The sequence below is a fragment of the Camelus bactrianus genome, chromosome 6 (assembly GCF_048773025.1).
Source record: "Camelus bactrianus isolate YW-2024 breed Bactrian camel chromosome 6, ASM4877302v1, whole genome shotgun sequence".
In the NCBI taxonomy this organism is placed as follows: domain Eukaryota; kingdom Metazoa; phylum Chordata; class Mammalia; order Artiodactyla; family Camelidae; genus Camelus; species Camelus bactrianus.
The window spans coordinates 74,954,418-74,978,737 of record NC_133544.1 but is presented as its reverse complement, the minus strand read 5'-3'; the positions used below and the strand labels follow the sequence as shown (position 1 = coordinate 74,978,737).

The 24,320-nt window shown below is 37.7% G+C and overlaps 1 protein-coding gene across 2 annotated transcripts in view; it reads right to left on the bottom strand.

Annotated features, from left to right (window-relative positions):
* GOLM2 (golgi membrane protein 2) overlaps positions 1-18,318 on the bottom strand; it is a 92,967-nt gene extending 74,649 nt beyond the window's left edge. For both annotated transcript variants that reach the window (XM_074366030.1, XM_074366031.1), the window contains exon 1: positions 17,680-18,318. In XM_074366030.1, the coding sequence (XP_074222131.1) occupies positions 17,680-18,006 (327 nt within the window). In that variant the 5' untranslated portion in view covers positions 18,007-18,318. The remainder of the gene's footprint in view (positions 1-17,679) is intronic.
* Between the last annotated feature and the right edge of the window lie 6,002 nt (positions 18,319-24,320).

Below are 24,320 nucleotides of genomic sequence, written 5' to 3'. Positions count from 1 at the left end.
AATTTAGACCAGATTTTTATAGTCAAGAAATTCACAACATAAAGTTGGAAGACATGAAAAAATAGATACAATATAAATGTACAGACATGGTTATTCACTCAACAATTATTTATTAACTGCGTATGAGCCAGGTACTTAAAACATACGCAGATTAAGAAATATGGACTCTGCCTCAAGAATCTTAAACATTTACTAAGAAATGTTATGCCAAGAACTGTGGGAATACAAAGATGAACAAAACGTACAGCTCTATCTGGCTCACAATCTAGTTATGGAGAGATAATTATAAGCAAATAATTCTAGCAATTAACACTAATGACTCTTCAAAACTCTTTTCCCTTGGTCTACATGCCACCACAGTATCCAGCTTTTCTTCCTCTCTCTCTGGCTACTCTTTCTCAGTCATTTAAACCTGCTCCTCCTCTACTATACCCTTATATGCTGCAAGGCTCTGTCTTACATATTTATCATTTCACTCTATAACCTAGGTCATTCCTAGACTTCAACAACCATAAGAGACTTAAATCTGTTTCTAGCTTGCCCTTTCTACTGAGTTCCAGAAGTGTATTCCCAACTGCCTACTAGATATTTCATAGATTCCTCAAACCTGACTTACCTAAAATTGCACTATTCTCACACTAACTTCTAGCACCACTATCAACTGGGTTACACAAACCAGTATCAAGGGATTCAGCTTTGCCTCCCCATCTCACATTAAATGTATCACAAAATCCTGATAATTCTATTTCTTTCCATTTCTGTGACTTAATGACCCAGTGTTTCTCCATTAAGGTGCAACTGGCATTTGAAGCAGGACAGTTCTTCATTGTTGGGACCCTCTTCTGCAATACAGAACATCTAGCATTCCTGGCTCTATGCATTAACACTCCCCAGTCATCAGGACTAACAAAAGCGTCTCCTGAGGCTGGTATTGCCTAGGTTAAGAATTATACGGTGCTTAGTTGAAGACTCCATTATCTCTCACCTGTACTACTAAAAGGTATTTTTAAATAAAAACCTTTTAATCATCTTCCCTACAACTACTTTTTCTCTCCTCCAATCAATTCTCTATTCTGTAGTCTCTGCCAGTTATAAAATTCTGGTTTTTGAAGTGAAAAAAAAAAAAGTGAATGAAGGGCTGCAAATGATAAAGTATTCTTTTTTATCAGTGAGTTGTATTCCATTACATATATGTATGCTGCTTCTTCATTACCTGCTCAACTGTTGATGCACACTTAGGATGCTTCCATATCTTGGCAATTATAAATAATGTTGCTGTTAATAGCAAGGTGTATGTATCTTTTTGAATTAATTTTTATTTTGTGGTTGGCATTATTCTTTTGATAACTATGTAAGTTTAAAAAGCTAACACTGTAAACATTCTTAGAAACAATGAACAGTACATATATGTAAATTTAAAAATATGTGCACAGTAAAAAAAAAAAATGAGCCATGAAAGACATGAAAGAAACTTACAAGACATACTACTAAATTAAAGAAGCCAGTCTGAAAAGGCTACAAACTATACGATTCCAACCAAATGACATTCTGGAAAAGGCACAGCTTTAGAAACAATAAAAAGATCATGGTTTCCAGGGGTTTGGGGAGAGGGAGGGAGGGAGGGATGAACACATGGAACACAAGGGATTTTTAGAGCAATGAAATTATTCTGTATGATACTATAGTGGGGGCTACATGTCATTATGCATTTGCCAAAGCCCATATAATGTACAACATTAAGAGTGAACCCTAATGTAAACTATAGAATTTGGTTAATAATAATGTGTCCATGTTGGTTCGTTGATTGTACCAAATATGCCACACTGATGAGAGATGTTAAGGGTAGGGGAGTATACTTGTGTGAGTGGGGAGGGTTATGTGGGAATTCTGTATTTTCTGTTCAATTCTGCTGTAAACCTGAAACTGCTCTAAAAAAATAAAGTCTATTCTAAAAAAAAAATTCTCTATTCTGTAGCCACAGCAGTGTTTTAAGCTCAACTTGATAAGCGACTCCTCTACTTAAAACCCTTTAATGTTGCTGATCTTAGGAGAAAGCATTTCCTCTTCTGCCATTAAATGAAATGTTAGTTGTGGAGTTTTGAGAGATATCTTTGAATACGAAGTTTCCTTCTATTATTATTTTGCTGAGAGTTTTTATCATGAATGGGTGTCAAGTTTTATTAAATATTCTCTCTGCAAGGATATCCAATCTCACCACTTCTAATTAACATTGTACTGGAGTTCCTAGCCAGTGCAATAAGGCAAGGAAAAATAAAATAAAAGCATCCAATTGGAAAGGGGGAAAAACTGCCTTTATTTGCAGATGACGTGATCTTGTCCAGAAGTAATTTTAAAGAATCTACAAAAAAAGCTACTACTAATGAGCTCTAATGGCTTTTTTGTAGATTCCTTAAAATTCCTTAGATTCCATTAGTGCTAGAAATAATAAGTTCTAGGGCAGGAAAATGATCAATATATAAAAATTAATAGCATTTCTATACACCTGCAAAGAACAAGCGGAAAATGGAATAAAATATATGATTCCATTTTTGATAGCATCAAATACATGAAAATACTTGGGGATAAGTGTAATAAAATATGTGTGAGTCTTGAACACTGAAAATAATAAAATGTTGCTGCAAGAATTTAAAGAAGACCTAAAAAATATATACACCATGTTCATGAATTGGAATATTCAATTTATTGTTAAGATTCTGTTCACTCCAAATTGATTTATAGACTTATTATGGGTATCTCCTGAAAGATATGTTTTAAGTTTTAACCCTCTAGTATTACTGTGAATGTGACCTTATTTGGAAAATAGTGTCACTGCAGATATAATCAAATTAAAATGAAGTCATACTGGATTAGTCTAGACCTTAGTCCAATATGACTGGTATCCTTATAAGAGAAAACAAAATTAGGGAGGAGAATGCCATGCATAGAGACAAAAACACACAGACATATTGGGAAGACAACCATGGAAGATGGAGACAGAGACTGAATTTATGCTGCCATAAGGTAAGGATTCTTCAGGTTATTAGAAGCTATATGAATCTTCCCCTAGAGGGTCCAGTAGGAGCACAGTCCTGCCAACACCTTAATTGTTGACTTCTACTCTCCAAAACTGTGAGATAATAAATTTCTCTTGTTTTAAGCTATCCAGTTTATAGTGCTTTGTTACAGCAGACCCAGGAAACTAACACACATAGTGAATACTCAAAATTTATTTGATTTGTTGGTAAGATAACTGCTCTTATATAATAATATATAATTTTATTTTATTTTTTTAATATTTTAAAGCTGTACAGATATAGATATAGATACATACTGTGAGGTAATATAGTTTACTGGAAAAAGCAAGGGCTTCTGGAATCAAACAGACCTGAGTTTAGAATTTTGCCATTCTCTCACGTAACCCTGTTTCTTCAACCATAAAATGAGGATTAATGAAAATATATAAAATCCTGTCCAGTACGGAGTTTGATATTTAATAGTTCTTTTCTTTCCTGGGTACATTGGCATAGCTAATCTCAAAGAAATTTGGTCTTGTATTAAAAACTCTAACATATTAATTAAATTGACAAAAATATATTGATCACATTATATACTCTGTACTAAAAAGATATCAGAAACATGTCCCTACTTTTTTTTTTTTTGGTCTTCCTTTCTTATTTTCCTATTTCTCCACTTTTTCCTGCTCCCATGATAAGGATAAGGGTCAGAGAATCTCAGGAGGTTTCATGGAACTTATAAAACTAATTGATTCTTGAAAAATATTTGTTAGGATTTAGTTATGCAGAGAAAAGCCAAAAGAACATTCAAGGAACTTCCTTCCACCCAACTCCATAGAGGAAAAGAAACAATTCTTGTAATGTGGCAAAGTGGTATATGTCCTCTGAAGCAATAGGGAGTACTTGTTGAACTGTGGTTTCATTAATCAAGAACTATTTTTTATGAATGAGGACCTATTTCCGTATTTCAGTTTCTTCCTTGGAAGAGAATTAACATTGCCTTTGACTGAAAGTCTAGGTGTCCCTCCAGACACAGGCGAGGCATGCAGGAATTTCAGTTCCTCACAGTGCTTCAAGTTTCTCTTTCTGATTCCTAACTAACTTTATCTAACTTTCTTGCCTTTTTTTTTTTTTTCTCCTGGCCAAGTAGCTCCTTTTGAACAATGTTGCCTCAGAGCTTTTGATTTGTTGCCTTCTATGTCAGATTCTCCTTCTCTGCCAAATTATGTACTTCCCCTAAGGACAACTTCAAAACTTATCTCCAGGAAGCCTTTTCTATTTAATATAAAATGATTTACTTTTGTTTTACAACTTCAAACCTACACATCTAATTTAAATTCAACTTGGGGTGAAACATTTTCTCATTTGATGATTAACAAAGGCCTAACCCACTAACATTTTTCACTCTTAAATTTGACTATCTTTAGCACTTTGTACTGTTGATCTCTCCTGTCCCTCCTTAAAACTCCCTTAGCTTCAGTAACACCCATTTTCTCTCATCTGATCCCTCTCCCACTCAACGTTTATATACCCCGTGCTTCCATTTTTAACCTCAATTTCATTTCTTTATTCATCAGATATCTTTGAGTTTCTATTTTGGGTCAGTGCCTATGCTACATGATATGGATACAGCAGTGACCAAGAGACAGATACAGTGTATGTACAGGGTTTACAATTGAGCAGGGAATATTAGAGGAGGTCTTAACCTCATTTAAGGGCTTAGGGAAGACATTTCTGAGAAAGAGAGTATTAGTTGAGTCCTAAAAAAGATTAGGTTCTAGTGAGGTAAGGAATAAGTGAGGAATGAGTGAGAGGTTTGTAGGAATAAGAAGCTTGGGAGAGATGAGAAGAGGGTTCCGAATGTAGAGCACTGTAGTTTCAAAGCACAGAATAGGGAAAAGCATGGAAAGTTTGAGGATCTAAAATTTCAGTATGTGGAGTAGAGGAAGCTAAAGGGAGAATGATAATATTTGATGCTGGACTGCAAGGCTGAAGTCAGACTGCCAAAATATTTGCGAGCTATGTTAAGGGCAATAGGAAGCCATTGATTGGCTTTCCCTCATTTCTACTGCATGTTTTATTTTTACTTTTTAACAACCTAGTTGTATAATTTACATAAAATATACTGCATCTATTTAAACTTTGCAATTTGATGACTTTTGATAACTTTATACATCTGTGTAATCACCATGACAATCCAGATATAACATTTTTACCACTCCTTCAAAGTTTCCTCTTGTCCTTTTGTCTTCCCTCCCTCCTCTTCTGGCCTCAAGCAACAATTGTTCTGTTTTGTATTATTAAGGATTAGTTTGCTTTGTCTAGACAACTATATAAGTGGAATCATAAGTATGTACTCTTATATTGGGCTTCTTTCACTCAGAATAATGGTTTTGAGATTCATCTATGCTGTTGAGTGTATCAGTAACGCATTCCTTTTTATTGCTGAATAATATTCTGCTGCATGGATTTATCACATTTTGTATATCCATTCACCTGCTGATGAACATTTGGGTTTTTCCATTTTTGGGGTTTTGTGAATATAGCTACTACAGATATTTGTGTATAAGTCTTTGTGTGGCCATATGTTTTCATTTATCTTAGGCAAATATCTAGCAATGCAATGGCTGGGTCATATTTATAATATAAATATTTAACTTTAAAGATATATTTAACTTTATAAGGAGTTGCTAAGCGGTTTTCCAAAGTGGATTCACCATTTTATACTCCCACCAGCAGTGTATGACAGTTGTAGCTGATCTACATCCACACTAACACTTGGTGTTGTCAGTCTTTTTCTATTAGTCATTTTAATGGATGTGTAATGGTGTCTCACTGTGGCTTTAATTTGCATTTCTTGATGACTAATTTTATTGAGCATCTTTTCACGTGCTTATTTGCTATTCATAAATCTTTGATGAAATGTCTGTTCAAATTTTTTCCTCATTTTCAAAAACTGAGTTGTCCTTTATTGAGTTGTCTTAAGGGTTTTTATATATTCTAATTTTTCTTCCAGTTTTATTGAGATACAACTGACATACAATACTGCATAAGTTTAAGGTGTATAGCATGATTTGACTTACATACATCATGAAATAATTATCACAATAAGTTTAGTGAGCATCCATCATTTCATACAGATACAAAATGAAAGAAGTAGAAAAAAATTTTTCTTCCTCTGATGAGAATTCTTAGGATTCACTCTCCTAATAACTTTCATATATAACATACAGCAGTGTTAATTATATTTATCATGTTGTACATCACATCCCTAGTACTTATTTATATTATAACTAGAAATTTGTTTTGACCTTTTGACCACCTTATTTCAATTTCTTCTCCCCCTGCCTCTGGTAACCACAAATCTGATCCCTTTTACTATGAGTTTTTTGGCTTGTTTTTGAAGTATAACTGACCTACAACAATATATTAGTTCCTGTTACACAACATAGTGACTTGGCATTTCTATGCATTTCAAAATGATCACCACAAAAAGTCTAGTTATGATACGTCATCATACAAAGATAATACATATTTAGTTACTATATTCTCCACACTGTACATAGCAATCTATATCAACATAGACATTATTTTAAGTTGCTGATCTCGTAAGTTCAAACATATTTTAACAATCCTGCATTTTTACTCCCCACCCCCAACATTTACTGTTTCTGATATATTTTACATATTTTTGTTTTGCGTATCCCTTACCTACTTATTATAGATATATACTATTTTACAACTTTTATCTTTTAACCTTTCTACTAGCTTTATACGTGGCTGATTTACTACCTTTGTAGTATATTTGCCTTTGTAATGAGATTTTTTTCCTTTTCTAATTTTCATGTTTCTAGTTGTGGCCTTTTCTTTTTCACTTAGAGAAATCCCTTTAACATTTTTTGTAAAGCTAGTTAGGTAGTGCTGAACTCTTTAAAGCTTCTGCTTAGCTGTAAAGCTTTTGATCTCTTCATCAAATCTGAATCAAATCTGCCTTGCCGGGTAGAGTATTCTTGGCTTTAGGTTTTTCCATTTTATTACTTTAAATATACCACTCCCTTCTGGTCTGCAGAGTTTCTGCTGAAAAGTCAGCTAATAGCCTTATGGGAGTTCCCTTGTGCATAACTTGTTGCTTTTCCCTTGCTGCTTTTAATATACTTTATCTTTAATTTTTGCCATTTTAATTATGTGTCTTGGTGTGGTCCTCTTTGGGACTCTCTGTGCTTCCTGGACCTGGATGTCTGTTTCTTTTCCCAGATTAGGGAAGTTTTTCAGCTATGTCTTCAATTACATTCTCTGCCCCTTTCTCTCTCTCTGGTACCCACTGTATGCTTGATGTTGTCTCAGAGGTCTCTTAAACTGTTCTTACTCTTTTTCTTTTTTCTCTTAGCTTCAGTGATTTCCACTTCTCTGTATTCCACTTCACTGATCCAGTCCTCTGTATCATCTAATCTACTGCTGATTCCTTCTAGTGTACTTTTCATTTAAGTTATTGTATTCTTCATCTCTGTTTGGTTCTTTATATTTTCTAATAGCTTTATGTTCTATTTATCACTGTATTATTTAATTATTTTATTTTGGTAGGGGGAGGTAACTAGGTTTATTTATCTTTTTTGGAGGATGTACTGAGGATTGAACCCAGGACCTCCTGCATGCTAAGTATGTGCTCTACCACTTGAGCTATACCCTCCCCCCTATATTTTCTAATTCTTTGTTAAAAATTTCTAACTTCTCACTTGGCTTATCCAATCTTCTAGTGAGTTCTTTGAACCTCTTTACTATCATTACCTTAAACTCTCTATTGGGTAGATTGCCTATCTCCACTTCACTTAGCTCTTCTGGGATATTATCTTGTTCCTTCATTTGGAAGATATCCCTGTTGCCTCATTTTGCCTAATTTGCTATTTTTATTTCTAAGTGTCTGGTAGGTTGGTTTTCTTTCCCAACCTTGGAAAAGTGGTCTTTTGAAGACATCCTATGCACCCCAGCAGCACAGTCCACTCTGGTCACTAGAGCTATATGCTTGAAAGGTGCCCCTATGTGCTTTATGTGGGTCCTATTGCTGTGGTGGTCAGACTACTGTGGGCAGTATGGTAGGTGTGGCTGGCCCCTAGTCCTGTTGCTTACCAGCCCTTGCCTTGTACAGAGGCTGCTGGCCACTGGTTGGTAAGGCTGGGTTGCAAGACTACTGGCTGAGGTTCCTGAGGTCCTGGGGCTAGTGTTAGCACACTGATGGGTGAGGTCAGTTCCCAACGTGGCTCACTGCAGGATCTCGGTGTCCCAAAGCTGGTGCTGGCTCACTCGTGAGTGGGGCTGTATCTTGGGGCAGCTGGCTGAGGGGTCCAAGGTGTCTTGGAGCTGGTATCAGCCTGCTGGTGGGTGGATTTGGGGCCCAAGGGGTCCTGGGGCTAGTGCCAGCTCACTGGTGGGCAGTGCAGGGCTCTCAGGTTATGATTCTGGGGGTCTTGGAGCTGGTGCTGGCCTGCTGGTAGGCAGGGCTGGGGCTATGGGTGTTTGGGGGCTGGTGTTGGCTTGCTGGTTGGTGGGCTGGGTCCTGATATAGTTCTTCTGTCAGATAAATGTATCCATGCCTTGCTTTTTCTTTCTTTTTTAAAATAGTGCCTTTTGAGGAGCAAAGGTTTTAATTTTATAATCCAATTAATCAGTCTTTTTCTTTATGGTTCACGCTTTTCATGCCCTCAAAAATCCATGCCTATCCAAAGTCACAAATATTTTCTCCTGTGCTGTCTTCTAGAAGATTTATAGTTTCACCTTTTACATTTAGATCCATGATTCATTTCAAGTTAATTTTATATATGTTGTGAGGCAGCACAACATATAAAACACGACTACCCACCACGCTGCTGTAAAGATATCTAGTCACTTTAACCTCTTTTGTTGAAAAGACTTTCCTTTCCCCATTAAATTGCCTTGGCATTTCTGCCAAAATTAGTTGACCATATATCTGTGGGTCTATTTCTGCACTCTATTTGGTTCCAGTGATTTATATGCCTATTTTTTAAAATAATTCCACGCTGTCTTGATTACTGTATCTTTACAATAAATATAGAAATCAGGGAGTGTAAGTTCTCCAACTTTGTTCTTTTGTAAAATTGTTCCGGCTATTCTAGGTTATTTGCATTTTCACATACATTTTAGAATCAGCTTGTAAGTTTCCACCAAAAAAAAAACCAAAACAAAACTCTGCTGGAGTTTTTATTGACTCTTATATTTAGTTTCCTAGACCTGTTATAACAAAGTACCACAAACTCAGTGACTAAAACAACCAAACTTTATCCTCTTACAATTCTGGGGGCCAAAAGTCCAAAATTAGATTGTCTGTAGGGCCATACTTTCTATTTGAAGGCCTGAGAGAAGGATCTTTCCTTGCTTCTTAGCTTCTAGTGGTTGCTGACAATCTTGGCATTTCTTGGCTTATAAGTGCATCACTCTAGTCAAGGCCTCCATCTCCACATGGCTTTCTTCCCTGTGTCTCTGTGTATCCAAATTTCCTCTTCTTATAAGGACACAAAAAAATTAGGTCCACCCTAATCCAGTAACCCGCAGCACTTTGTATCAGCACTAAGGACTATCAAGAGTTTATTGGAAAATTTTTAAAATGCAGTCCTTCCTCAAGGAACTTAAAATTTTGTTGATAAGACAAAGTTAACAAGCATTAACAAAGTTAGTAAGAAGCTATTAGTGAAAAATGAAAAACCAAATAAATTAGTGTTACTCAAACAATAAATGTTAATTGTGTACAAAGAAGAAAAAGCATGCGTCAAGTCAGAAGTCCCAGAGGGCTTCATGGTAGACAGACCAAAAGACTGGTGTAACAGAGAAACAGAAAAGAGGCAAGAGGCTGAGGGTCAAATAACAGAAACAAAGGTTCAGAAACAGGAATTAACACGACCCAGAAAGGCAGGAACACAGTTTGGGTCAGGAGATAGTTTGAGACAAAGTAGTTGGAGCCACTCCATGGAAGATTCTAAAGATCAGGCAGCAGAATTCTGATTGGACACATTGAGTGATAGAACTACTCTGAAAGTAAGGTTTGAGGAAGATCAGGTTTGCTTAAGGGGGAGAACTAACTGAGAGAAATAGAGTCCTGGTAAGGAGACTAGTGAGAAAGCTCCTGCTTCCTTTCCAATCAATTCTCTATACTGCAGCCAGTTTTTTTGGTTTTTTTTTTTAAATTATTATTGACTTATAATCAGTTTACAATACTGTGTCAATTTCTGGCATACAGCACAAATTTTCAGTCATACATGAATATACATATATTCATTGTCACATTTTTTTTCGCTGTGAGCTACCACAAGATCTTATATATATTTCCCTATGCTATACAGCATAAACTTGTTTATCTATTCTATATGTACCGGTCAGTATCTACCAATCTCGAACTCCCACACTGTCCCTTCCCACCCACCTCCCCGCTGGCAACCACAAGTTTGTATTCTACGTCTGTGAGTCTGTTGCTGTTTCATATTAAACTCATTTGTCCTCTTCTTTTTTCTTTTCTTTTTTTATTTTTTAGATTCCACATATGAGTGATATCATGATATTTTTTCTTTCTCTTTCTGTCTTACTTTACTTAGAATGATATTCTCCAGGGACATCCATGTTCCTGAAAATGGCATTATGTTGTCATTTTTATGGCTGAATAGTATTCCATTCTATAAATATACCACATCTTCTTTATTCAGTCACCTGTCGATGGACATTTAGGTTGTTTCCATGTCTTGGCTATTGTAAATAGTGCTCCTATGAACAATAGGGTACAGGTGTCTTTTTGAATTAGGGTTCCTTCTGGATATATGCCCAGGTGGGGGATTGCTAGGTCATATGGTATGTCTATTCCTAGTCTTTTGAGGAGTCTCCATATTGTTCTCCACAATGGCTGCACCAAACTGCATTCCCACCAACAGTGCAAGAGGGTTCCCTTTTCTCCCCACCCTCTCCAGCATTTTTCATCTAAGGATTTTTGAATGATGGCTATTCTGACTAGTGTGAGGTGATACCTCATTGCAGTTTTGATTTGCATTTCTCTGATAATTAGTGATAGTGAGCATTTTTCATGTGCCTATTGGTCATTCGTATGTCATAACCAATTTTTAACTCGATTTGATCAAGTAGCTCCTCTGCGTGTTGAATCAGTGAATATGAGATGCTGAAGGAATCAAAGATGACACCAAAACTTCTAACTCAGTCTTAATAATAGTTGCACAAGCATTAGAGGGACCAAGAAGGTAGGAAAGGGATATAGTTTAGGGAGGAGATATAAGTTTTATATGGTATATGAATAATTTAAATTAGCAATTAAATGACAGCTAGAGTTTGGTCATGTTGTGGGGAACGTGACCCCATAACCCGTATGGGGAAGCAGAGGGAAAAGCGGGAATTTTCACGTGCAGCATACTAGAATTATAGGAGGCTGATTATCAAATTACAGAGGGACAGCCAGGCTCCAGGGAGTTAGCTGAGGCAAATAAGGGAGGAGTCAACTAAGCCTAATTAGAAGTGGACCAGGAAAGGGGACAGGGGTTGGAGTCAGACAACCAGGAGGAAAGGTGAGGCAGGTTGGCTAGAGCTAGGACAGATCTTAAGCGGGTAGAGAGAAGGGAGGACAGAAATAAGGAAGTAGTTGTGGAATAATAAAAGCTCTTGCAACACTTATTAAACATTCTCTTTTTTTTTAAATATGTGGTAGGCATTATTCCAAACATTTAAATGAACTTAGTCATTTAAACTTCACAAGAATGAGAGGGGTAACTATTACTGTCCTTATTTTAGATGAGGAACCAAGATACAGAGACGTTAAGTGATTTTGCCAAAGGTTCTACACATATTAAATGGCAGAGTCAGGATTTGAGCCCATGGTAAAGAATATCTAATATGTGCCAGGGATCTTACATATGCTTATTTGGTATGTGTATGAGTGTTGTAGACACACACACAGACACACACACACACAATGAGGATTTTTTTTGGGGAAAAAAAAAGTAATATGTTCCCCATTCTCCTTTCTTGGCACATGATCTTTTCCCTATTCAAACAAAGGTATATACTGCCTCAGGGAGGATTATGGTTGTTAAAGGGAAAAAGACGTCATTTATTGTTCAGCTTCAGACCTCAAAACTGACTTTTTTTTTTTTTTTGCATTTGTAATGAAACAACAATTTTGGGAAGGACTGTTTTCACATTCTAACAGCTCTTTTTATTTATTGAGAGCTTGACTTGGCCCACCTGGACTATATAACTTTAGTATAAGATACAGGTAAGAATTCAAGCTAGGATAAGAGAAATAACCTACATTCAGGAAATAGAAGAGCCTTTCTGACAGAAAGAGGAAAGAAAAAGCAATGTGTGTGTCACAGATCCCCCTTGTTATGGGCTGAACTGTGTTCCCCCAAAACCCATATACTGAAGTCTCAAACCCCAGTACCTCAGAATGTAACCTATTTGGAAATAATGTCTTTAAAGAGATGATTAAGTTAAAATGAGGTCATTAGTGTGGGACCCTAATCCAATATGACTGATATCCTTATTAGAATAGACACCAAGGATGTGGGGGCACAGAGGGACAACCATGTGATGACAAAGCAGCAAGGTGGTGGCCATCTGTGAGCCAAGGAGAGAGGATCCAGAAGAACTGCTGGGACTTCAACCTTGGATTTCTAGACTCCAGAACCATCAGAACATATATTTCTGTCATTTCTAGCCAACCAGTCTGTGGTATTTTATATGGCAGCCCTAGCAAACTAATATACCCCTCAAGGCTGAAAACCTTTAGGGAGGAAGACAAAAAAATAAGGCAAATGTGGGGGGGAATCCCAAAGAAGCGGAGCTTGTTTCTCAATTCCCTGGACAATTTCAAGCTCCCTTAAAGAATTTCTGTGTTCTAAAAGGCCAGGTAACAGACTGAAAATGGCAAGATAGAATAATAAATTGGAATATGTCCAATATCACCTTTCTAATTCCTATTGAGCAGGGATTCCTAGATTTCCAAAGACAGCCTGACAGTAGCAATGAGTACACCTAGCACCTAGATCTTGATCTCTAATACCATATCCCAATGAAGGGAACCAGGAAGGGCAGGAAGTATACAAAATAATCCAGGAGCATCTGGTAGTGTCAGAAAGGAAAGGGTGTGTCACAATGATGGGGTATTATGTCCAAAGGATATAGGAGGCAACTGAAAGAGCTCACAATGGCCAAAGTTAGAACAATTTGAGCAACAAAATAAATACAGTAGCACTGGATAATAACCTAAAGTATAAAATAAATATCCATGAGTCCACAGTGATATAAGTAAATGATAATAAATATTAATAAATGATTAATTTATTAATAAATTAGAAAGAAGAGACAAAGGTCCTTACAGAAAAATTACAAATAATTTATGTAGATACTCTGCCCTTAAGGAGATAGTAACTCCCAACTCATTCAATGTTGGCTGCGCACAGTAACTTCCTTCCAGAGAGTACAGGATGGAAAAGGAGAAAAAAGGAGTAACTTTACAGGGAAGAAACCTGACAAACACTACTGCAAGTCAGGTGATCAAGGTTAACATCTAATGATAAGTCATTTTGAGAGATACACCCTTGATATGATGTGATGAGAATGGGACTTTACCTCTGTGTTCTTTCTCCAAAACCATAACCTGAATCTAATCATGAGTAAAGCAAAAAACAAACCTCAATTAAGGAACATTCTATTAAATACTTAACCAATAATCCTCAAAACTGTCAAGATCATCAAAAACAAAGAAAGTTTGAAAAATGGTCACAACTAAAAGATGCCTAAAGAGATATGACAACTAAATAAAACGTGGTACCCTGGTTGGGATTCTGGAACAGAAAAAAGGCATTAGTGAAAAACTGAGAAAATCTGAATAACATATGGACTTCAATTAATAATAATGTATCAAGGACATTAGAGTGGGACCCTAATCCAATAATGACTGGTGTCCTTACAAGACATTAATTATGACAAATGTACCATATTAATGTAAGATGTGAATAATAGGAGAAACTAGGTGTAGGGTATGAGGAAACTCTCTGTACTATCTTTGCAATAATTCCATAGATCTAAAATGTTCAATATAACACTTTATTTTTTTAAAAAGGTAGCCTGAGAAAGGACTGCTTTGCCAAACCCCCCTGCGCACACCTACCTAAGGCAGCTAGCTCATCAGGGCAAAGGGATTTTTTTTGGTGCGGGAGCATCTATGGAGTACGGAAGGGTGATGCTGCCATAAAATCCTGGTCTCCAAAAGACTGTGAAGGAAGTACCCTAGCCAAGCATCCAAACACCACTGTTGACACTTAAGACAAAGATCCTTGAAAAGCCTCAAAACCATATGCAGATTTGAGGTTACTGCCCACATTGCCCTGTGGACAAGTAAGATTTAACCTACACTTCAGACACTACCATGACAATGACACTGTTAATCGGACATCTTAGGCTGCATCTAGGGAAATCTCAACTTTAATGGCTTAAACAACAAGGAAACTTTTTTTTAATCTTACATAACAAGTGCCAATATTCTATTGTAACATCCTACTCTGTCATCTTCAGTGCCTCAGACATTTCTTAGCTAAACTCTCCTGGCACTCTGGTTGCCTCGATTTCAGGTATCACATGAAGAAGCAACATTTGGCAGGAGAGACCATCTCTTTTAAGTGTGACTCTTTTGAAGAGTACTGGTCAGGTATTTTGTAGAATTTTACTGACTATGAGTTTGTTTGATGCTTTCTTATGATTACAGTGGAGATTTTTGATTTGGGTAAGAGTATCACAGAGGTGCAAGTAACGACTCTTTTAAGGAGCAAGGAAACTTTCCCTCAACTCACTCTAGCCAGCCCCTTCCTAAACTAATCCCTGGGAATAATGAAATTACCATAATCAGTTTAGACCAATCAGGACTTAGCCCGGAGTCACAAGGAAGGATATATACCAAATAAAACAGGGGGTATTAATGACTATTGAGGGGGCCACCACCAGTGTCTGCTACAGGTAAAAACCCTGAAAGGCAGAGCCTTTATTCTAAAGAGGCTACGTTAACATAAACATTAAACTGAGTCTTTTTAAAATGGAAGACCCTTCTAATTGTCAAATTTACTCCTCCTTTCTCCAACACTACCACCACCCAGAGGGATTTTAGGTCATTTACAAAAAATAAATCCCTCCTCTCAGCTATTGAAGGAGTAGCAGGAATAAAGGAAACACCTCTGAAAGACAAGTTTCATCTACAGCTCATCTAGACCAAGACAACCCTTTCTATTAGAAACTCAAAGCCTCCTCATTAACCCCAAGAACAAACACTCACAAGCACTCCAACAAAGATGGTGTACTAGTTCAAAATATGAAACTGACATACAAATGAGAGATAATAGATTTCTAAGCCAGATGCATAGAACATTAGCCAAACAATAGTTAAGATACCTGGGCAACATTTCGCAAACTAGTGTGCTTTGCTACATTCTTCTGTACCATGGTAACAAGTAGGCTGATAGATACTAGGTTAAACAAAATTAAATAGACTTCTTTACTAATACATTTCTCAGAGCCTTTACATGCTAGCAGGCATTAGGAACTCCAATAGGAGGATATACTACTTATATTATTTAACATTTCCCTCCAATAAAAGAGGTTTTCCTTTTTTCCCCTGACCATTTATGAACAATTCCTAGGACAGTATTCTGTTTAACACCACTTTGAGAAATACTGCTCTAAAGGGTTAAGCAAAGGCCCAAGAGTAAAGTCTATTGTTATTAGGCAGTTGGAAGGAGGAAAAAAAAAAAATCCAGCAAAGAATATAATGAATAAGGTAAGAGCAAAACTGGAGAGTTCAATGATACAGAAGTAAAAAAGGAGATCGTTTCCAGAAAGCTAGAGACAATCAATTACTCAGAGATTAAATAGAATGAGAATTAAAAATTTTTTTGGATTTGACCAGGAAGACTGTCACTTGTGATCTTCAAGAGAGTAACATCAGAAAAGAGGAGGAAAGAAGGATGGTATACAGAAAAGAAAAAGATTAGAATGGAGATGAAAAAGGAAATAGATGAAGCATTTATAGACCACCAATAACTGGAGTTTAGCAGTGAAAGTAAAAAAAGACATCGGTTGACTGGGAGAAGGGAGTAATGAATAAAAAAAATTTTAGAACAGGAAACACCTACACTTGGTTGAAGGTAAAAGTGAAAACCTACTGAAAGAAACTGATAATTACAGTCCAGTAGATGGAAGAAATGAAATCCAGAGTATAAATTAATAGAAGACACCTTTCTTTTCAGATTTCAGAGAATCTGAATAGTAATGCCTAACCATTCCAAGTCTGAAGACCTCATTTTAATTCTTCAGAATTTCATGGATTTCTGCCTTTTCCACCTGGAGAATTTTTCAGTCTACAGAGTTCAGTATATAGTATGTTTATAAATTTGCTGATCTGCTGCTCCTTTCAGAAGCTGTCTATGTTATGGTAAAGGTGTAGGTTATAGAAAAACACTTACCTGAGGGCCTCAATCTTCATGAAATAAGAAATAAGGTAGAGAATGATGACAATAAGGAAGTTGAGAGCTCAGGAGATTTTAATTTACAATGATTTACTATAAATAAGTTTGATGTACAAAATACAAATGTATAATTGGAACACAAAAAACAATGTGAAGATTATCAAAGAAGGGTCCAGAAAGAAAGGCCTCTACTTAATCCATCCAGAAATTTTCACAACTCTGGTATATTAACAGAAGTTGCATAGGTCATAAATTAATATTATGGTTCCCAGGAGTGAGAACAAAGACTATTCAGTGGCAGGGCTACTTACAGTCTAGCTTTAAACTTTTTAAATTTAAACTTTGTAAGGCCTTCCCCCTCATAAAACACCAACCCTAATAGCTACTTAAGCATACAAAATTTCATTTTTATTTCCTTTCAAGATCTCTGAGGACAATGACATGTGATTCTGTTGCTTAGAATATATTTTTAGATTCTACCTTTTTGGCTAATTTCATTAACAACTGAAATTGAGTACATAATTTTGGATTAACTATGTTCAAGTCACAAGTGTGGCTCATATATGGCTCTAGAACCCCTCTTTCATAACATTTTGATCACAAAAAAGGCAGCATATCTGATTATTTAACTGCTTAATCATAGCCTATAAAGATTTAAGAAAAGTTAGACTGTTTAAAAAATATATAGTGACCACCATAAGGTGGAGGAGTTAGAGAAGGCCCCATTCTTTAAATAAAGAAATGAATAATGATCAGTGAGCATGGAATAAAGGATAAGGCAACAATACTCATACCAAACCTGGCAGTCTCCAGATTTGTGTATCTCTGTAAGCGTAAGGCGGCCGGCCACATAGGCCAGATGATTACTACTGCCAGCTCAGCAGCTGAGCTTGGAGAAAAGGAGGCATCCACACACAGGCCACTCTTGAGAACCAGAACTTACAGCCAGTTTCGTCTGGCAGGGACATGAGAAAGTGGCGGTGATAAACCGGGAAAAGTCTGATAGAAATAGGGTTGTTAGCGCTAAGGGGAGCCTCCAAGGCTACAATTCTGGAAGGCATAAGGCAGCCACGACCGGGCTAATACCCCCACACCAAGGAGCTGAGAAAAACTGTGGGAGTTGAGGGGAGAAGGCTCGTCCTTACCTTGTCATCCTCGCATCTTTTCCCCAGGCCCTCCCTGGCCTGCAGCCGGCTGCTAAGGCGGCCGTAGTCAGCCTCTTTCTGGTCAATCTGTTTCTTGTGCGAGTCCACCAACAGCAGGAGGTCCGAATTGCGCTTCTCCAGGCGCCCGCGGGCCACCTCGGTGCGCTGGACCTGGCTCTGCAGCTCGGCCACCTCCTCCTGAAGCAGGACGTGGCGGGAGGAGATGCTCCAGTAGTTGAAGGCAAGGACCGCGATCACCACCAGCAGAACCACCAACACGAGGGAGGGCAGGCGGCCGGCCCGCCGGTTGGCCCCGAAACCCACCATGGGGCCGAACCAGGCTGTGTCCGGGGCTTCGACGCCGACACCTGCGAGCAGACACTCAGGCCGCGGCTGCTGGGTTGCCTGGGGTACGCGGCCCCAGGGCCGGCTGAAGGAGGAGCAGGGCCGATTCGCCAGCCGGCGAGCCGGAGAAGGGGGCGGGGCCGCAAGCCGCAGGCCCCTCCCCGCCCCCCCTCCTCAAATCTGGCCAAAGTGCGTTCCGAGGCTTTGAACACTACCCTGCACCAGCTGGGCGAAACCAGGAAAACCCAGATGCCCGCACCCCGGGCCCAACACTTCAGGGTTAGGGGGCGGGGAAATGAGCCGGAAGAGGGTGGATTTAACTCTGGCCCCGCCCATTGGCTGGGTCCGGGTCGCCAAGGGGGCCATTTCCTAGTTTCCGCCGTCGCCCCCTCTTCTCGCGAGACAGTGGGCTTCTCTCGCTCTTTGCAGCCTTATCTCGCGAGGGTTATCTCTGTCAGGAAAAGGGTTTTTGTTGATTTTGGCGGTCAGGGTACGCTCCTGTACCATTTTGCTTTTACCTGCACAATTCCCTTGACCCAAGGTGCAGGGCGTGCCTATTTCCCGAGTTTTTGTTTTTGAGGACAGCCGAGGCCGCGACTACTATCTATGTAGGTGAGCTGCGGGCAGAAAGGGCGACTAGAAAGATTTTGTACTTGCTTCAGTAGACGATTTTCTCGCTTGTGCTAAAGATGTGGAGAGAAAACAACAACCTATCCCCCCCCCCAAAGACGGTAAAATAGCGGTGCTCCAAACATTACGGAGAAAAGCCAGAGAAACTAAACTTTATGACTAAAAGGGGGTGATGCCAGCCTGGTTTCCAAGGTTACTGCTTTCACGAACGGAGAGAACTTAAAAAATGTGTGCCCCCTGTTCTTATGCTGCTTTGCCTTGAGCTGGGCTTCCAAAGAAAGAAAGAAAGTCAAGAAGCTGCCCTCAATGAATGCGTACGTTCAGTGATGCAGAAAAAGCCCCCACCTCTTTTTATTTATTTATTTATTTAGCCTATTTCCTTTGTCCTTGCGTGAAAGTGTAAAAAGTTATTGGCTCTATCTTGTTCAAGGAGAAAATGGAGTTGCTTTATTTTCAGACTTCAGGTTCAAGAACTTCCATGAGCAAAACCCCTAAACGCAAACACTTCTCCTATTTTCATTCAAATAAGAGTGGTAGGATTTTGAATCAGGGAGACTTGTCGTCTTTGAATAATTATTCTATGCTTCCTGTCCATTTCAGAATTAAAGTTACTTGCCTAAAAGGCCTAGAATGGCCTGGGAGAATTATTGCACCTTCAAAGAGTAATGACTTCTCTCATAGATACCGAAAAAACAACTACACCAAAATTATTGACATTTAGTTCACATCAAACTTGAGCCCTTTGGTCTGGCTTCATAAGATCTAAGAAATCCCCTCCAGTCTCAAAGGACAAGCAGACTTTGGCAAAAGGGATGAAGGCAAAAGTGGGATTCACTATCATGGGTCTACCTATTCTTTTCTCAACTTCATATTGGCCTTGCTTTGCTTAGCCAGCAGTTGAAAATTAATCAATTAAGTGATGTTAACTGAAGGGTAACATCTTTTGAGAAGTGTCTTCATTTTTATATGGAATTCTGGCATGTAAAATTATAATACTATTGTACAAAACACATTCACATACATTGTTTAATCAGATGCTTAAAAGAACGATTTGGTACCATTATACCATTTTACAGATGTCGAAGTGACTTGCGCAAAGTCATACATCTAATAAGTAACAGGGCTGAAGCTTGAAAATCAATCCTCTCTCCACTCTTCACCCAGGGGGAATTTTTCAGTTTTGTTGGTTATTTCTTCAAGCTCTTCCCCCTACTGAAGAGCCCAATCCAGATATCATCAAGACAGTGAATAAGTGCTCTCCTATAGATGGTTCTGGATTAGGCATTAAACAAATTGAGGTAAAAGTCAGTTCCTTAAATCAATAACAACATTGATAAGTTATGTTGTTAGTATGTGCCCTTGACATGATGTGATGAGAGGTCTTCTCTGTGGTCTTCCTCCCAAAACTCATAACACTAGTCTAATCATGAGGAAAATACCAAACAAATCCCAGGTGAGGGCCACTCTACAAAATACCTGACCAGTAACCCTACAAACTATCAAGGTCATCAAAAACAAGGAAAGTCTGAAAAACTTGCACAGCCAAAATGTGGTGGTGTCCTAGATTGGATCCTATAACAGAAAAAGGACATTAGATAAAAACTAAGGAAATATAAATAAGCTGTGGGTTTTAATTAATAATAATGTATTATTATTGGTTGATTGTCACAAGTGTACCATGCTAAAATGGGATGTTAACAATGGGGGTGAGGGCAGACTACATACAGGGTATATGGGAACTCTGTAGTATTTTTACACTTTTTCTGTATTTCTAAAACTGTTCTAAAATTTTAAAAATTCATTTAAAAAGGTTCTTACTTGAGGGATATCTTTTAGGTTATTAAGTATTGACAAATATATTCATATAAATGGAAAGGTAGTATAATTACAGGGAAATGATGGTTTAAGATTTAATTGAAGGTTAAGAATCTATTATGGAATGGCAAGTGAGTTGATATCATAGGGATTTTGTTTTTACATGGAGTTTTCTTTAAAGGCAAAAATCATGTCATTTATCTCTCTTTGTAATCCCTCTTTTCTTGAGCTCAAAACACTGTTTGGCATGTGTTGTCTCCAATATATATTGACTCGTAAAAATTTTTGACTTACTGGACTTGAGCAGAGGAGTGGATTATTTTATAGCTTATTTTTCAGTATTCAGGACATTGAGTAGGACTATGTTAGAGAAGGTGGCAGCTCATAGAAATAGAAAATTCATAGATGTGTAGTCAAATTCTTTCCATTGCCAAAAAAAAAAAAAAAAATCAACCTAACCAAGCTAACCTAAACTGGTTTAAGCAATAAATAAAATTGTGTGTGTGTGTGTATGTGTGTGTGTTTAAGGATACTAGGATAATTTACAGTACTATTGGAGAAGCAGCAGTAACTGGGGTCTTTCTGTTTCTGTCTTCTGCTTGGCTTTATTGTCTCCAACTTCAGATGGCTAATTTCCTTGTAGACAGGAAATGTGGCTCCAGCATCCCTAGGGTCACATACTGCCAGGTCCATGATCTGAGAAGCAAGGGAGTTCTGTTTTCTAGCTTTCAGTACAAAGCTGACCAGGGAAGGATTCTGGTTGTCCAAGCCTGATCATGTGCACACCACTTGTACCCATCACTGTGGCCAGGGAGGTGAGATATTATGATTGGCCCAGCATAGGACAATACTCTGTGGCCACTGGAAGTCTGATACCAAGAAACAAAAAGAGTATTGGGTCGATCAAAGCAAATAACGTTAGCTACAACTGAATTTTCTTTTTCTGGACATGTATTACCTCCCTTCCAATTAAGAACAGTTCATGACTGAATAAAGGCATAATGTTGCACATTAAGTTCCCCAGGAAACAAACTCTGAGGTGGAGATTAGTAATAGGAAGTTTCTTTTTTTTGAGGCGGGGGGTTGTTCCTAGGATCACCAACCTACAGAAGGGAAGTGAGGAAAACAAGATGGGCAGAGGGAGAAGCTGGGCTTCTCGGAAGTCTCAGTGGAAGCCTTAGCCAACTCTCTGAAGAGCTCTGAAGCTAGGATGGACCTTCAGAGTTGTCCTGGGTTGGAAGGGTCCAGACCTTTACACCATCAAGCTATCCACCAGGTTTTGGATAGCTAGGGGGAAAGAGCTAGCAGGCTGTGTGCTAACTCCAGTCAACTAGTAAAAATGCCTGGATTGCTATACTTAAAAAGAAATAGAAAGAAAATGTATCTGGGAGAAGTGAGAAAGAAAGCTATGATCAATTTGTAATTTGGCCACAGGCACAGGATGGGGTATGATTTATGCATGGAAGGTGGGTGCTATGATGGGCCACCCAGATCTTTCAGGAATGAAGGACTTATTTCCCCAGCTGCTGGGAGTGCTGCCGACAGACAGTCCTCAGCTATCAGCCGTCTTCAGAATTACCTCAGTTGAAAAGAGTTGCCTTGTGAAGAGACTGCTCCTTTCCCATGATAGCCAGTACTAGTCAAGAGAACACACATTTGTTAAATTACTTCCCTATGTCAAACCCATTTCCTGCAGTTATATAGCAAGAGGCAATATACTGTAAGGGGTAATGTGGGTTCTGGAATAAGAATGTGTGAATTAAATGCCTTCTTTGCTTCTTATTAATTTTGTGACATCAGGCAAGTTACTTAAACTCAGAACCTCAGTTCTCTCATTTCCAAAATGGCATATCAGTTAGGATAAAACCTGGGCCCATATAAGGGAAAAAAATAAACAAGATAACCAAACGATCACAATTATTTGTTAAAATAATAGTTGATTAATACTTAAATGAAAAGTTTGTTATAAAGTGAGTAATTCTTTTAAATGAAATTTTTTCCTTTTTTAAATTGAAGTATAGTTAATTTACAATACTGTGTTAGTATACAGAAAAGTGTTTCAGTTATATATACATATATATATTAGATTATATCCTATTATAGGTTATTACAAGGTATTGAATTTAATTCTCTGTGCTATACAGTAAATCCTTATTCTTTTTCTATTTTTATGTATAGTAGTTTGTAACTGTTAATCCCATGCTACTGATTTGTCCCTCTTTCCTTCCTTCTACCCTTTGGTAACTTTAAATTTGTTTCCTATGTCTGTGAGTCTGTTTCTGTTTTGTATATAAATTCATTTACATTATTTTTTAGATTCCACATAGAACTGATGTCATATGATATTTGTCTTTATCTATCTGACTTCACTAAGTATGATATACTCTAAGTCCATCCATGTTGCTGTAAATGGCAATATTTAATTCCTTTTTATGGCTGAGTAATATTCCAGTGTGTGTGTGTGTGTGTGTGTGTGTGTGTGTGTGTGTGTGTGTGTACACCACATATTCTTAAGCCAATCATCTGTTGATGGGCACTTAGGTTGCTTCCCTGCTTTGGCTATTGTGAATAGTGTTGCTATGAACATTGGGGTGCTGTATCTTTTCAATTTAGAGTTTTAAGTTTTTCCAGATATATACCCAGGAGTGGGATTGCTGGATCATATGGTAGCTTTATTTTAAGTTTTTTGAAGAACCTCCATAATGTTTTTTATAGTGGCTTCACCAATTTACATTCCCACCAATAGTGTACAAGGGTTTCCTTTTCTCCACATCCTCTCCAATGTTTGTTATTTGTAGACTTTTTGATGATAGCCATTCTGACTGGTATGAGGTGATTCCTCACTGTGGGTTTTTGGGTTTTTTTTTTTGTCTTTTTTTTTACTTTTTTGTATTGAAGTATAGTCAGTTTACAATGTTTTGTCAATTTCTGGTGTACAGCACAATGCTTCAGTCATTCATGAATATACATATATTCATTTTCATCTCATTTTGGTTTTGATTTACATTTCTCTAATATTTAGCAATGCTGAGCATCTTTTCATGTGCCTGTTGGCCATCTGTATATCATTTTTGGAAAAAATGTCTGTTTAAGTCTTCTGCCCATGTTTTGATTAGGCTCTTTGTTTTTTGAGTTTTGTGAGCTGTTTGTATGTTTTGGATATTAATCCTTTGTCAGTCACATTATTTGCAAATATTTTCTCCCATTCTGTAGGTTGTCCATTCATTTTGTTGATGGTCTCCTTTGCTATGCAAACACTTTTAAGTTTGATTAGGTCCCATTTGTTTATTTTGGCTTTTATTTCTTTTGTCTTGGGAGACTGACCTTTGAAAATATTGCTAAGATTTATGTCAGAAAATGTTTTACCTATGTTCTCTTTCAGGAGTTTTATGGTGTCATATCTTACATATTTAAGTCTTTAAACCATTCTGAGTTTATTTTTGTGTATGGTGCAAAGAAGTGTTCTATTTCATTGATTTACACGTGGCTGTCCAGCTTTACCAACACCACTAATTGAAGAGACTATATTTTCTCCATTGTATATTCTTGTCTTCTTTGTCATAGATGAATTGACCATAGGTTGTGGGTTTTTTTCTGGTCCCTCTATTTGGGCCCATTGATGTATATGTCTGTTTTGGTGCCAATACCATGCTATTTTGATTACTGTAGCTTTGTAATGTAGTGTGAAGTCTGGAAGGGTTATGCCTCTGGCTTTGGTTTTTTTCCAGGGTTGCTTTAGCAATTCTGGGTCTTTTGTAATTCCGTACAAATTTTTGGATTATTTGTTCTAGTTCTTGTGGAAAATGCTATGGGTATTTTGATGGGGATTGCATTATATCTGAAGATTGCTT